Genomic DNA, 16,941 nt, shown 5'->3' with positions numbered 1-16,941 from the left:
CTTGAATTATAACTGATGATTTAAAATCAATCATAAGTTAAAGATCACACAACATGAACTTTCGATAAAACTCTTTAAAAAATCCTGTTTATCCTTACGAAGTGAACACGAAGTCCGTGATGTGCTTGTCCTATTGTGGGACAGTGACAGCACAAAAAAGTAGTATATTAAAAGACATTAATTCAAATAACATTTAATTACTCATCCCGCATGTCAAACTGCCACCTATCGGAACCAAGCCTCGGGGCTCGCAGCGGTGTGTCATCACCAGTTTAAGCCACACGAAGCCTACTCTGGGAGGAACAGCTGTTACAGGGGGCATGGAACATACGATGTAATATCTGACTTGACTGATTTGGGATACTTTGTCCGGGGATCATAAGCTCGTCATAATTCGGTGCCCTTAAGACAGCTTCATTGGACCATATCAAGCCATGGGGAAAGGTAGGTGACGTGATGTGCACTGAAATCAGAGACCATAACATAGTTTATGGACTCTTCTGAAATATTCAATCGTTTACTTTTTTCAACTTGGGTCGTCCAAGGTGCCGGAATTCGCTTTGCAGAGTTGCGTCCCTTAGGCGTTCCAGAAATCTTCAGCTATGATTGTGGGTTTGTATCAGATATCCCAGTTTTATGTGTCTTGGTTTGTCAGCACCATGTCTGTGCTCGGCGTTTTCACCAAAGTGGAAAACGTCTAAGACCTGCATCACTTTGGGCTTTCGTCCCACTTGGTACGACATCAAATTGTTCTCGTATTGAGATAAAACACTTTCCAAAAATATAAGCCATCTCCAGCTTCAGGTCGATCGATGATCGGATATCGTTCAATAATTGTCACATTGCCAGTTTGTACTGATTTACCCACTTGAGCAAGAAATGAAAGCGCCCAGTGCAATTGCATAAAACACTACCGACAAGACTGTATGACAAGAAGGATGGCTTCAACTTTCCAATGGTCAGGTTCCCCTTTATGTCCATCAGTTTTGTAGCAGCTCTAGCCTTTGGTGTCTACATTTCAAAACTTTTGAGATACAGTGTATCCACCTCGAAGAGCCACATACTTCTCTCGCTCATAAGTTGTTTAATCTGGGTTAAAACATTCAATGCCTCAGTAAAGCTTTCAACAATTTATATGGTGGGCGACATTTCCAAATTTAAAGCATCAACATAATGTTTGGTGCATTCCCGAATTTGACTTGTACCATATCTCCCCGTGTTGTTTTCAGGTGAACAATTGACTTACCTTTGCATGTGTTTGTGACAGGCACCTCTTCGCGAACACCCGTTATGAATATTTATAAGGGGTTGTTTCGAATTTGTTCCCAAGTTGAAATGCGAATGTTAACCACGAAATCTTTTCGTAGAGAACTTGATTGTGGCATCAGTAAATAATCACAAGACTAATGAAGAATTAACAAATTATATTGGAGCACACGGGGTTATGTTTACAAAGAAGGCAATATAAATATTGGACAGCATCAAGAAATAAATAGCCCTATTTCATAAGTCCAGTATTAGTCAGCGTGCTCTTCTTGAATCCAGGAGGGGGCCCAGTTGCAAAGGCGCCGCGATTCGCTGTGGAGAGTTGCGTCCCTTGGGCACGCCAGAAACCTATGATTGTAGGTTCGAATCCCGGTTCGCCCAGATTATGTTTCTAGGTTTGTCAGCACCACCCTCGTGCTCATGGGTTTCACCAAAGTGGTAAACGTCTGAGACCTGCATCACTTCGGGCTTTCCTCCCACGTTAAGCTGACACGCCGCGATATAACTGTAATACTGTTAAAAGCGGTGTTAAACACAGCTCACTCACTCACTTGAATCCAGGAAACAGTGTTGGAAACAGGCACAAAAGGTAGGTATCGCGTCCTTCCTGTGCAAGTAAATAAGTCACAAGTCAAGAAGTAGAAGCGGACCTCGAATCGCCCTCGTCTCGTAATTACACATGTACAGCAAAACGTTTAGAAACAAAGCACAGACTTTACACGCATTTTAACCAGCTCCTCACAGCGGAGCTCTCGATACCGGAAGTGTGACGATGGTGTCAAGCGCTGGTACGAAGTTTGGGCTGTACACAACTAAGGGAGGTCACTCCAATTAAAGAGCTGCCGTGGGCCGGTAAAAGAACAAAACCTAGCCACAACAATGAAAAGATCGATATTTAACAAGCGTCTCAGTCCACCGCCACACTGCTACCTAATAGTGATGCTTAAACTTATGATATAGCCCGGGAGGTATGGGGGTTGTATCAAAATGATAAGACGGAAACTCTACATATGTTGGCGTGTAAGCCCTTTCTTGGTGTTAGATGATTACCCCTGACCACATCGTGCGTGAAGAGTGCGGCTGATATCACAGGCATCTATAAAGGCAAACGCAACTGGGTTTCGAAATGTGAATATATCCTGTTTCGCTTTGGTTTTGGATATATATGGGAACACCAGTTTTTTCACCATCCAAAATCTTTCTTATCTGAATTCATGTCACGCCTACAATATTCCTGAATATATCCATAATTGCAACATTAACACAGTCGATCACTTTGCGGTATATTAACATATCTACGAATTTCAATATGCAGTTGAGGTGACAAAACATCGAAATTGTGCTAGAGCCACTATGAATTTCTTGATAGATATACATTTGAGGTACAGCTCTGTTTCAATAGTAACTTCAAACAATAAATATGATGATGATTTGGTTCCGTTTTGAAGCATGCTATGCCAATCCTGTTCATGAGTTTATGGTCATCTTGAGGATGAATATCACTTGCTATTAGTTGCTCTGCGTACAAACATCTACGTACAAAATATATAAAGAAGCCTATAGCCTTTATCCTGAGGAGAATAAATTTTAAATATAATTTTAATGGCCACAGGAAGCGGTACGTGTATTCAAAATCTAGCCATGTACCTTTATCATGCGATGCTCCTATATAAAATCATTCTGAGAATATAATGTCATAAATTAAATGTTTTTTCTTATCAACTATTTTATATAAATATGTTGACGTTGTTTGTATTCTACACGTCATATAATCAAATATAAACATGGGACGTTGGCCTACATTTGCTGTCATAAAGAGTGAGTGAGTGAGTGAGTTGGGTTTAACGCCGCTTTTAACAGTATTCCAGTTATAACGCGGCGTGTCAGCTTAATGTGGGAGGAAAGCCCGAAGTGATGCAGGTCTGAGACGTTTACCACTTCGGTGAAACCCACGAGCATGGGTATGGTGCTGACAAACCTAGAAACATAATTGGGGTGAACCGGGATTCGAACCCACAATCATAGGTTTCTGGCGTGCCCAAGGGACGCAACTCTGCACAGCGAATCGCGGCGCCTTAGACGACTGGGCCACCCGTGCCCCCGCCGTCATTAAGAGTATCGTATAGTATATAGTCCGATACTTTACGCTCAGCAGAGATTTCTTATGATTAAGGAAATGGTTTTGTCGCTTTAAATTCTCAGCTGATATATCTTATTTGTGGCATTATATGACTTCAAACGAACAGGGTGTCGTTGTACAAAACAACCTTAGCGCTACGACTGTCTTGAGTATATGGGCGGTCGGGTAGCCTAGTGGTTAAAGCGTTCGCTCGTCACGCCGAAGACCCGGGTTCGATTCCCGACATGGGTACAATGTGTGAAGCCCATTTCTGGTGTCCCCCGCCGTGATATTTCTGGAATATTGCTAAAAGCGGCGTTAAACCATAATCACTCACTCACTCACTCACTTGAGTTTATATAAGGTATGGGAGTTACGATCACCTTAGCGCTAAGATCGCTTTTTACAACGGCACCCAGACCATGATTTTCGTTCGTATCCAACGGTAAAACACTGTGATAGAATTAGGTGTTTGAACATCCATTTAAAATTATTTAAAACGTATATCCATGTCAAACTAATAAAAGATCAAACCATGTCACTGCCCTCGCATACGGAATAACTAAACCGTGTGTAGTCTTTCCATACAAGTATACTGACGGGCAAAAGAAAGTATACATACGTGTTAAAAATGGTAGCTAAAATGAAACAAACAAGAAATGGTTATTCGATGGTGATGTATTTGATATGGGTATCATAGTTGTATCTTGTACCTCAAATTTGGAGTATTTCGGTACTGTTTTCAGCCTAGTAACGTTTTGATAACGTTTGTAATTTTTTGGTCAAGTTTCAAGTGTAAACTTTCTTTTGTCCGGTAGTTTAGTTCAAATATTGATTCCCTTAAAATTGTTCACTAATCGACTACGTTCATTAATATTGACATCATGAATATATAATATATCCACCAGTTACCGTCGTCGTCGTCGTCGCCACAGTGTTATCACTTTGTTCTGTCGACGTTCTATCTGTGACGACTGACGTCACTCCTGTCTCAAGTACCACCGACGTCAGCCTTATCCCTATCGCCACCACCGCTGTCACCCCTGTGACCACCGACATCATCCTTGACGCCATTACTGACGCCATTACTGACGTCAGCAACATCACAGATACTGCCAACTACACCGTCACCGATGCCCCACCCGTGGAACAGATGCCAGCCTGGTCCAGGTGTTTATTAGAAGCAGCTGGGAACAGAACTGCTGACGAGTCCACCATTGTCGCCATCTTGATCTCATGGTGCAGGTGAGCTAAGATATCTTCACCAGTATATGAAAATGTTTAAACATATGTATATCTATAAGATTTGGTTGAGTTAACTGTGTTTGTTTTATGTGTTTGTTGTTTAATGCCGCACCCAGCAATATGCCAGCTATATTAGGGGGGGGAGGGGTTAAGCAGGTACGTGTGTGGAAGGTGTGGGAACGCCACCGCATCGGAGTATGTCAGTCAGCGGATAGTGAGCTATACCCTTTAAATGGATGTACCGTATGTAGGGGTTCTGTGAACGGACTATCCGAAAAACTAAATTATTTTCGAGAAAGTTTTTCAGGCCATTCAGCATATTGAATAATATATTTTAAGGTATGATATCTGAGGATAAATTATTTGTTCATTTTTTTTTTAAAACAATTCATTTTCTTAATACCACCATCACCACCACATCTATGGGTGTTGTTTTGTCAAACAAGGTTTGCATAAGTGTTTTGTCAATCTAAAAATGTTTGGTAATCAATATTATTTGATTCCGTCACACACACTGTTTGTATAATAATTATTTCTGTCAAAGACAATATATATTTGCTTAAATATTGTTTCAATCACAGACAACATTGGGTAATCATTGTTGTTAACAATTAATAATCATATAAGTTGTATATATGCAAAGTTGAGTCACAGCTTCTAAGTCAGTGGTTTTTTTCTCAGGCACTGCTGATCATACACAATGTTCCCAAAAACAATATTCAGATTATCGATTGTTAAGAAACGCTACGATGTAAAAACGACTTTTATGTGCACATAATCAACCTGTTTGTTGTTTGATAGGCATTTCTGTCGGTTGTCAAGTGAAAACAATTTATGGATAACAACTTCTTTAATATACTATCGTAGCGACGTTCCAGTATGCAGCTTTAAACCGTAACGGTTGCTCGCGCTATAATAAGTTATATAAGAAGTTGTTGTCCATAAATTGTGTCTACTTCATTAATTTATTTGATTACTCAATGACGTCGTTTGTGTATTTCACGTGATGCATGGTCCGAGAATGTTCGGGGTTCGATAAATGGAGTATTGGTATTGATTATGTTGTCTTGTGATGAACAGAGTGATCTTCTCTATCCCAGGATATCAATGAAGTTTGCAAAATATATACAGCCTTCTAATTGACATTCATTACGACAATTTAACTATACCTTGATTACTCAATGACGTCGTTTGTGTATTTCACGTGATGCATGGTCCGAGAATGTTCGGGGTTCGATAAATGGAGTATTGGTATTGATTATGTTGTCTTATGATGAACAGAGTGATCTTCTCTATCCCAGGATATCAATGAAGTTTGCAAAATATATACAGCCTTCTAATTGACATTCATTACGACAATTTAACTATACCTTGATTACTCAATGGCGTCGTTTGTGTATTTCACGTGATGCATGGTCCGAGAATGTTCGGGGTTCGATAAATGGAGTATTGGTATTGATTATGTTGTCTTGTGATGAACAGAGTGATCTTCTCTATCCCAGGATATCAATGAAGTTTGCAAAATATATACAGCCTTCTAATTGACATTCATTACGACAATTTAACTATACCTTGAGCACATGAAGTGTATTTACGTAATCGATTTTCTTACGGACTATGGGTGTATTGTAAAGATCAAAGCGTTGTTTAAAAAAGAAATACAATAGGTAAATGTCAACTGATGACAATAAAATATACCCGTGAACACCGATATCGTCACCAGGCTGCTCCTTTGTACAGACAAAACTTGGATCAATTGCTTGGTGAAGTTAATCCACACTATCTTTGGTTGAATGCTACTTAAATATTTAATAGAGTATATCATTCTAGTGGTTGTATGTAGTATAAGACACAGACAATGCCTCAATTTCTCTCAGGCCATGATTAATAGGACGTCTACATGTAGACTGGATCTGTTGGGGGTCTTCCCGTCCAACTAAGGTACTAGAAATCCCTCGGGTTTTATTCCCAAGAGCAAAAGGTGCTCTCTCTTTTCTGCACCCTGTGAAATATTATCCGGGGGATCAAATGAGACAAACAAGACAAAAGTGACATCTTATGTAACAGTTATATTTGTCACATGTCACAAACATGTGACAAATACTGACAATCAAACAAGCGTAACCCATAGTTCATTTGTAGTAGCCATTGAGTTGAGACCCACTATCTGTAAAGCCGATGTGTGAGCCTACTTATGATAGCTGGATAACAACGCGGTTGTTATTAACCCTCAAGAATTGGTGCTTACTGATGTCAAATACAAGTCAAACAATTTTTCTCATTGATATTACAAACACGTGTTACTTGTATCAACACTTTTTATTGTTCTTCATCACGAAATGAGATTTAATGCAGCGTTTCAAAGTTTTGAAATTTAAAAAAAGGATGACAGGTTCATGTTTTTAAACCAGGTGATGACACGCGATGAGGTCATTTGATTGTGTTTTGTTTAATGTATACTGGATATTAGCATAGTTTTATTGTCGGTATTTACAACAATGTCACACAGATGAGCAACATCAACAATAGCGTTCAACACAAACATGCAGTGACGTACTCGGCTGTAAACTCTCTGCCACTTTAATGACCACGGCTCCCAGTGTAAACCTCCTTCACCGTGGCACTCTTGTCACGTTAGCGTGAGGCGGACACGCAAGTTCTTTAATTTGTAAATATAATACCCAATGCACTTTATTACCTTTTTCGCAGTTGTAAGATATGATCGCTCGGGATAATATATGACTCAACGGAATAATCAGAAAATGGCAGACATTGATCTTTACAGTACGAACATGTTCAATAGGCTTAATGTAACAGGACTAAATTACCCACGAAGTCAATAGACGCTATACACATGCTCCGATGAGCTGATGTCTGTATAGTTTTTGTGTCGAGATACAGCATGATTCCTTAGGGATGTTATTGAGATTATTTCTTGTTTACGTATTTCTGTACATGACGATATGTCAGTCAGGGCGACCATCTGTAATATCCAAGGAAAAAGATGCACTAACGTGATTAGCACCGATTAATGAAGTCATCGTCAAATTAAATTCAAGCGGAAATCATGAAGCTATTTTGGGGGAAATATCTCGCAAATAAGAGAAAAACGGCGAGTGAGTGAGTGAGTTTCAGTAATATCAGCTCAGTGCCAGTAGAACATCCGAAGTGATGCAGGTCCTACAAGAGTTACAGCTTTGGCAAACAAACAAAAAAAAGGTGCTGACAAAGCAATGCTCATAGTCAGGGCGAACCTGGGGTTCGAACCACGACCACACTTAGGATAATGACATTGATGCGGCCTTAAAGCACTAAGGGCATTATACTATTACCTGGCAACATGTTTGACATGCTACTAAGATCCATTTATCTCGGAACTAACATTCCTTCAAATTGTCATTTAATTCCATTCCGACAGAAATCTTCTCATCAGTTTTGGGCAATGCATACACTTTCTACATGGTATATTTTCTCAGACTTAATGATGATTTGTTTGAGAAAACCTTAAATGACAAAATGAGTCGTTTACTAGGGGTTACAAGAAGATTATACCGTGTCTGGCTAAGGGGATCCCTCGACAGGCTGCAAAGAACCCTCTTGACTTCTTCATCGCTTTGACCTTCAACCCTTCGAACTTGAAGAAAAGGAGCAAAGACATTTGCCGCGAAATTCCAGGTGAGGTCCATAAAATAAAAATATTATTATATATTTTACTTGATGTAATTTTAAATAAGAAACACGAATACTATCTTCGTGATTTAAACAACCCTCAGTGGTAAAAAATGGAAATAAAACTTGAGTTGGTATCCTTTTTGTAAAAGTCATCTTCGAACATATTTGCAAAGGAAAGAGAGAATATCCCATGTGTCGAATGTAATATCATGTTTTTTTCTAATTCTGTGAAGGGAAAAAGCGATATACGCCACTCGTGAAAGTATCCCCTTTCCCCCTTCACGAATGGTGATCAAGAACAATGCACTGGATCTTAGTTTGGGCAATGATGGAGATACGTGCGCTTTAAATAGAGTCTTGTGTAGCAGGTGTAAGTGAGTTAGTAATATAACGTGATTGTTGGTGCCTTTTATCAGTGTCTGTATTGATATGAAACAATCTGATCTAGATGATGATGATGATTATTTTTATTATTATTATTATTATTGTTATCTTTGTTAATCCCTCAGTATTAGCTGGTCGCATCTTATGCGCCATCAACAGCAGCCAGGCCGATGCGGGACGTTGCACACGACGATTCAGCGTATCACTACGTCACATGTACGCAGCGTACGGGAATGGCGTATCTCGAGGGGCACTGAGACCCCTGGGTTGCGAGTAAGTTATGATTGCATTATGTGTAGTTATTAAGGTAGACGATAGAGACATAACCTACTGCTTATATATGCATACCATGTGATAGGAATAATTACCAAGACCAGTATACGCTGTTTCCACTTACGCACCATTGGAAATGCAGCTAAGACTTTGATCCAAGGCCTAGTTCTTTCAAGGATCGGTCCTCGAAACAGTCTCCTTTATGGCATTAAACAAGATTCTCTGACGATTGTTTAGACAATCCAATCACAGCCGCTAGAATAACTACCAGAACATCCACGTGAACACATTACACCAACGCTCAAGAATCTGCACGGGGTTTCAGAAGATGCCAGGGTCCAGTTGAAGACTCCAAATGTCATCATCGCCTTGAACCGCCTTACCTTACTGAACTTCTCTCTACTTTCAAACCTGTCCACAGAACTAAAATAACAGAACATTGTGTCTGTCCCAAGCTGAAGCAGCTCGGTCAAAGATCGTTAAGTGTTATGGGCAACACATCGTGGAAAAACTACAAACTTTCTAGGGGACCGACCATATCATAATATTTTTTTTGGAAGGGTCAGAAGTTTGTATGGGGAGTAGTTATTTTTCTCCTGTTACATTTGCAGGTGTTTTTCATTAAATCTATGAGTCTAAATATTCCCCTCCAGCCCCGCCCGCCCAAAACAGCTTGCATTCTTATTGTTATTATGGACAGATTTTTTTTTTGAAAATGGAGCAAAGAGGGCATGGGTGATCCTGGCACAGTCAGGCTGGTTAGGCTCATCATCAGCTCAGGGCCCATGTCCACTCTATACGCATTCCAGACAGCGAATGGGACATCTCCAGTGAAGAGCTCTCTTGTCGAACCTACCCAGAACCTTTCGAAGAATGTGAAGACTACCCAACACTGCAGTCGTCTGCATTACCGAGATTGTCAGAAGGGCTGTATTCCTGTCAGACAACAGAAGTACCAAACCTAAGGCACCGAGAACAATGTGGTGTCGGACAACTTGGTACTTGTGACATTTCGAAAGCGAGGTCCTAATATTTGCGATGGTTTTTTTCTGAATCTTGTCAATCGCATTCGTGTCAAAAGGAACAGAAAATTCATCACTATAAATGATTTCATTGGATCTATAAGAAATGACAAGGTCGGATTTGTTGGCCTTTCTAGGTCTGAGGCTGCATACGGGACTATTCCAAAGAATTTTGCATATATCATTTTCACTGACGCCCTCTCCATATTTTGGCTCTTACCATGGATGGACCGGTGTGTCAAAACAAAAAGTGAAGACGATAATAAAATGTTCGAGCCACTTCATCATGTCGCTTAAGATACTGTGTTTGGCACATCCACAGACAATGTATTGGACAGTTTCATTAAGTTCATGGCATAATCTACATTGAGGGCAGAGCGAGGCTGGTGGGATCTATTGTCTGACATGATTCTTCGTGTGAGTTTGTCACTACCCTGAATTTCTTCTTTTTCTTCTTCTTCTTATTATTATTATTATTATTTTATTATTGTATGCAATCAAGTACACGTTACTACTTTTCAACACTATCATACTTATCAAAGAAATATTTCGCATTGATAGATTTATGACGTAAAACCTCACGTTTTGTATTGGTGTTACGTTCAAACTCTCGACACTTATTTGGAAACTGAAATTACGAAACTGTCAGGTACTGAATGCCGTGAAACCTTTTCTCCACGTTTTCAGCTTGACTCGCGAGACAACGCGGTGTTTGGATAAGACCTTGCATTCTTGTGAACCGGATGTGAAGCAGGTCCTACTGAATTACTACGCACTCTTCACTGCCCGGAAGTGCATCGTGAAAACAGTTGCCAAAACTTCGTAAGAATTATACATGTTCGTAAAATATAGTGCCTTTGTATGTTAAAATACCATGCTCGATTTTCCTCGATTATTGCGTACATAAGCGACTACTCAATGACACCACGAGGAAATCAATATTTTACACTTTGTAGAAATAAGCCCGTCACCATTGTTTTGGTATTTTTGGAGGGTCGTCCCATTGCGTTAAGGGGCTGATAAATAATCGTATTATAAGTAGTACCATTCAAATATGAAATGATTAAATGAGTGAGTGAGTATGTTTTTACGCCGCTTTTAGCAATATTCCAGCAATATCACGGCGGGGGACACCAGAAATGAAATGATTAAGTCAGACACATTCATATTTATGGATATTAAACAAACGTTATTCTCTTTGTCTATTGTTGTTTAGAATCACGATCAACAAGGATCCAATCACGATGCGGTGTGCAAAGGAGTCCGCCAAACTGGCTAAACTGGACGGCGCCGCGCCCAAGACTCTCCGTGAAGGAGTTATCAGAGGGATGAGAGTCGACTGCCAGTAAGGAATTGGTTTACCATTCTTAACAGATAATTCCTGATACTAACATATGATGTGTAGGAGTATGGACGTTGGCAACATGATGCGTGACGATGTATTCCATACCATGACCTTCACGTGGAGATTTAACACCTCCTTACTGGCACTTACTTTTAATGAAACTTTTGTAGTTACTAACAGCAGAGCAGGACATGTTTACCCTTCTTGCGAACACGTGGTTAGTGATCCATTCACGCAATTTTCATTAATTATTTGCCTTTTTACGCCCTTTTTATAATTCTCGGACCAATTTACTCTCGTCACATCAGTTTGCCGAAAAGCACGTTTTATGAGCGAGAACGATATTCATACCTTGGTTCGCTTCGTAACATGGTTCATATCTGTCAAGCCCATTCTTTTATGTTCTCGACGTATTATTGCTAGAATATTACTTAAACAACCTCAACCCAACTCACTCACTCACTCCACACAGGACTTACGAGGCTCGATTCAAGTGTTACGAACGAGAGCTGAAGTATCCCAATGGCTTCTGGGATACATGGCTAAGGTATACATTTGACCTTCAGAATGCCCTTGAAGGTCATCGAGAGATGTGCCCTAGAATTGAAGGTGTGTATCATGTTTTACATTAATGTTAGTATTTGTAATTGTCTTTTATTTGTAAAAAAACCAACTTCTGTGTGTTCAAACTACAAGTTTGTAAACACTACAGATTATGGCGTGAACATGGTGGATCGCGGTGTTCTCTGTTCTTACGGGGCGGTCGGGTAGCCTAGTGGTTAAAGCGTTCGCTCATCACGCCGTGTTCGATTCCCGACATGGGTACAATGTGTGAAGCGCATTTCTGGTGTCCCCCGTCGTGATATTGCTGGAATGTTTCTAAAATCTGCGTAAAACCATACTCACTCACTCACTCTGTTCTTACGTCTGTTCTTATAACCTCATAAACTCTTATGATACCCTTATCAAATACATTACCATCGAACTGCTTCATTATTAGCCACCATCAAACTTGAGAGTATACTTTATTTTGCCCGGCAGTTTATTATGATGAGATACAATATCTCAGCATTCAGATCTTGCTCAGCCATAATATACTACATTTGCTTAGGAGTAAAATAGTCATCTGTATTCAATTGTGGTTCTAAGCAAATGTTGAGTAGTATGCATGGTTCATGTCCCAGTTCCTACGTATGGCTATTATGTTTATTTAAAAGCTTTGTGTACCTTCCAGACATCATTCAGCAGGTGACTCTCGACTGTTTCAACATTTCTGAACCGTTCATACGCAGCTGTGAGAACATGTTTGCTACTACAGCTAACGACATGAAGACCGATCCCACGTTTAATGAGACGGATATCGGAGAAGCAGCCTGCAAGTGAGTTGTACCTTTACAGCTGTCCCAATACTCGGCGAGGTGTCAAAAAATACTAACCAGTGGAGTGAAGCATCTGGAAAGTCATTTGGACATGAGTCGTTTACAAGTTTATGATTTAAGCGTATAATGTTTCATAGACTTCTGTACCAATGCTTTAAACACGCCCCAAAGGTATTCTACCCGTGAAGATCCGGGTTAGAATAGGTCTTCAATAACCCATGCTTGTCGTAAGAGGCGACTAACGGGATCGGGTGGTCAGGCTCGCTGACATGGTTGATGCATGTCATCGTATCCCAATTGCATGGATCGATGCTCATGATATCAACCACTGGATTGTCTGGTCCAGACGCGATTAATTACAGACAGCCGTCATATAGCTGGAATATTGCTGAGTGCGGCGTTAAACAACAAATAAACAAACCGAAAGGTATTCTGGAAGGATTAGGTCCCCAGTACCCTGTGCTTGTCGTAATAGTCTACTAAAAACGATTGGACTTGATTATTAGTCTTCGTGTCCCGATGGCGTAGATAAGTGCTCATACTTTCAACCACTGGTTTGTCTCAATTATTTAAAATGATATATAGGAAATTTGGCTTTGTTTGGTACTCTGTCACGTTAAATGCCAAACACTGAAAGTTCAAAATAGTCTCGGAACAGAGTGCAAGATGTGTAACCACAAAAAGTTTCTTTAGTTAAACCATTTCAAGTAACAACTGGGGCGGTCGGGTAGCCTAGTGGTTAAAGCGTTCGATCGTCATGCCGAAGACCCGGGTTCGATTCCCGACATGGGTACAATGTGTGAAGCCCATTTCTGTTGCCCCCCGCCGTGATATTGCAGGAATATTGCTAAAAGCGGCGTAAAACCATACTCACTCACTCACTCAAGTAACAACTGGTCAAGCTAAAAATTATAATGCCAGACATTGAAAGTTCAAAATAGTTTGGGAACAGAGTGCAAAAAAGTGTAACTTCAAAGAGTTTGAACCCATTACAAGTAACAACACGTCAATCTTTAATTTAAAATTTTCATAGATCATAGATAAGAAAAAAATTGTAGCACGATGTGATGAATGAATTTCGCTAATTAAAGTGCATAAATATAGCTGTGTTAAAACAAATGTAGTGGCGATGAGGCATGCGTTGTGTCTGTAGCTAGCTTAAGATATGTTTCTCCTAACTAGAAACGATAGCATTGGTAAACACTGAAATGTCCATGAATTCTGTCGTCTTGTTTCTTATAAGTTAGTGGATGTTATTTTCGTACGGTTGTTGCAAGGGTACGCTCACCTTTTCGCGAACACAGGGGATGTGAAGTGTGTGTGTGTGTGTGTGTGTGTGTGTGTGTGTGTTGCTGCTTGTACTAGTCCGGACTGATGCCGATTTATAGTGCTAGCCCATTGAGATACCATGTTACAGTTTAACATGAATACCCCACTCAGACACAGTATACTGACTCCGAGCCGACCAGTCCTCAGACGCTCTGCCAATAGACCACGGAGGCGATCTGCGATCACCGGTACCATCACTATTTGATAGTGATTCACAAACTCAAGCTCATGATATAGTCGGAATCATACATGGACTATTTTGAGTTGTGATTTCTTATGATTTTGAAAATATTTTTGTTTTTATTTATGTTTATAGAAAGGGCTTTGTCGCTTTTATTTACAATGTGCAGTAGTCCATTCATATAATTTTCACAGTTATTGTGAAAATGGAATCTGTTTCAGTGGATAATCAGGACTGGTTAATCTCTGGCATTGACGTGTATATTCATATCTAAATGTATTCTCTGTTTTAGTGCGTCAATCGTGAAGGCTGAATGTTACAAGGAGGCGTTTCTCAACTGCGATCCTAACCTTGCCGACATCATGGCTCAGACTGTCCTTCGACCGCTACCAGCGGAATGCCGAGACATAGGATTGCCGGGAATAGGATTTATCTCCCTTAATGTTACGGACACCAAAGCAATCGATGTCAAAACTACAGATACGAAGACGTTAACAGACACAGCTCCAGTATCCACGGAGACGTTGATAGGAACCGTTAGTCCCACAGATGGCGCCACTGTCAATAAAACCTCCAATGTGTCGTATTTGTTGCTAATAATTCTTCTTCATATGGTTTCTTAGACAAAAAGAACGCACACCATTGGATGTCTTTGTCGTGGATATATTGGCTAAATCCTGGCATAATTAACTGGAATTAACAAGCTGACGTTGACCTACATTCAATGAGTAGCATATGTTATATTTGTTCTGTAACTATGAATAGGAATGTCCTGATATTGAAGGTGAAATTCACTCATAAGTCATACTCTAAAAAATATATTACGTACATAATACATAAAAGCGACTTTTCTGGTTCAGGTGGGTTAATCAGAGGAGTGAGTGAGTAAGCTTTTACGCCGCTTTTAGCAATATTGCAACGATATCACGGCTGGGGGCATCACAAATGGGCTTCACACATTGTACCCATGTCGGGAATCGAACCCGCGTCTTCGGCGTGACGAGCGAACACTTTAACCACTAGACTACCCGATCGCCCCAAAATCAGTGGAAGGAAATTGGCTATTTGTTGGTTATTGAACGATATCAGATAAGCGATATACATGCAAATTGCAACAGGGTACAAAACAAACTTGAGTGAAGCCTGTAATTGTCCTTACAGTAAGTAAATAAACATCATGTACATGAAGCTTAAGTTAAACTTCTTGACCAAATTACTTTGTTTTGACTTGTTCCGTGAAGTAATAAAATAAGACGGGGAGTACGAATGGTATCCATGGAGATGCCTACGTCTTGCCGAAATGTCTTACCCCCAAATTTTAGCATTTCACATTGTTTTCTCAGTAAACTTCAGATGGCATTTGGTCTCTTTTTTGACAGATTGCCCTGAACCTCGGTACGTAGGTACGTAACTGGATCTTTGGTCACCACGTTGTGTAAGTCAATCTATGTGTGTATGAGTATGTGATGGAATTATAAGTAAATAATGTATCGGTTACCTCAATGGGGATTTGAGAGAAAGAAGGAGGTTAAATATCTCTACTACAGTCCGATTGCCAGAGTGGGAATTTCAGAACAACAAAGTTTGTCGAAAGACTTCTCCATAGATTGGTGTTGCACAAGTTTACAAATCAATACAAATTACTACACAGCAATTGCAACGGCAGTAAACAACAGAGTGGTAGTACAGCATTAAATGGCAATAAATAATATGATGGCAGTGATCAGTATCAAATACACAAATACAGTAGTGATGTCTATTTACCAAGCGGCGACAGATGGGCTAGGCAGGGAATCAGGGATGATGAGCGATCCTCACATGAAAGCTGGTTCCAAAGCTGTGAAATGCGCGAGAGATCTCGAAACGCGCTCTTGTCCCACGATATATACAACTTCAACCAGATACTGTAAAGTACCACTTGTTTCGAAAACATACGATCACCGTCCGCGGTATACCGAACCGGGAGTTTACACGCCACACAAACATCTAAATATAGTAACTTCCTGACGACTGATCACTGCCCACAATGCAATGGGCGTCTTTATCCGAGTCTCAACAGAAACAATGTTACACAGTTACAATCATTGAGATGTATCGAATGATATCCGTGGTGTTTACGTCAAATGAATGTCCAAGCGGCATGCTTCAGCCCTTGTGAAAATAATTACACTGTGGAGTGGGATTATGTTCTATTTTGTCAGCACGTGCCATACCCATGCTTGTTGGTTTCACCAAAGTAGTAAACATCGGCAGCGAAATCGGCAGCACCGGAAGCGCCCGTTAAATCTCCAACATCATCATCAAGCTTGCATTAGGTCTGCATGTTCTTATTTCAGAGTGAGTGAGTGAGTATGGTTTTACGCCCTTTTTAGCAATATTCCAGCAATATCACAGCGGGGGACACCAGAAATGGGCTTCATACATTGTACCCATGTCGGGAATCCAACCCGGGTCTTTGGCGTGAAGAGCGAACGTTTTAACCACGAGGCTACCCGACCGCCCCTTATTTCAGAATAAGCGCGTTTGTTTACGTGATAAGCCTATACCGGTGTGGTCACCGTTTCTTAACGGAATAACGTACAGGATATCTATAGGGATTGCGGTTTTGACATTTGCCTGATGAGCACGCTGAATGTTGGTACTTGGGGATTACCAGGGTAACAGTTTTAATTTGAGGAAATTTGTAATGAATGCTTAATACCACGCTTTTAATCCGTTCATCATCG

At 40.3% G+C, this 16,941-nt stretch overlaps 1 protein-coding gene across 1 annotated transcript; it reads left to right on the top strand.

Moving 5' to 3' along the window:
* Positions 1-434: 434 nt before the first annotated feature.
* Positions 435-14,838, top strand: LOC139450870 (uncharacterized). The gene is made up of 9 exons (XM_071232706.1): positions 435-444; positions 4,294-4,630; positions 8,163-8,305; positions 8,812-8,959; positions 10,669-10,803; positions 11,198-11,326; positions 11,799-11,935; positions 12,561-12,705; positions 14,508-14,838. Exons 1-9 carry the CDS (start codon positions 435-437, stop codon positions 14,836-14,838), a joined length of 1,515 nt encoding a protein of 504 aa, XP_071088807.1.
* Positions 14,839-16,941: the final 2,103 nt, after the last annotated feature.

The sequence above is a fragment of the Haliotis cracherodii genome, unplaced genomic scaffold (assembly GCF_022045235.1).
Source record: "Haliotis cracherodii isolate W230 unplaced genomic scaffold, xgHalCrac1.p SCAF_8, whole genome shotgun sequence".
NCBI classification, from domain to species: Eukaryota; Metazoa; Mollusca; class Gastropoda; order Lepetellida; family Haliotidae; genus Haliotis; species Haliotis cracherodii.
Note: the sequence above shows the minus strand (reverse complement) of the source record. Positions and strands in the feature narration are given on the sequence as shown.

Bases quoted from the DNA above. Each gene is read 5' to 3' on its own strand.
- LOC139450870 (XM_071232706.1), top strand. The intron at 8,306-8,811 runs GTGAGGTCCATA...TTAATCCCTCAG, and splicing joins CATTTGCCGCGAAATTCCAG to TATTAGCTGGTCGCATCTTA. The intron at 12,706-14,507 runs GTGAGTTGTACC...TCTCTGTTTTAG, and splicing joins ATCGGAGAAGCAGCCTGCAA to TGCGTCAATCGTGAAGGCTG.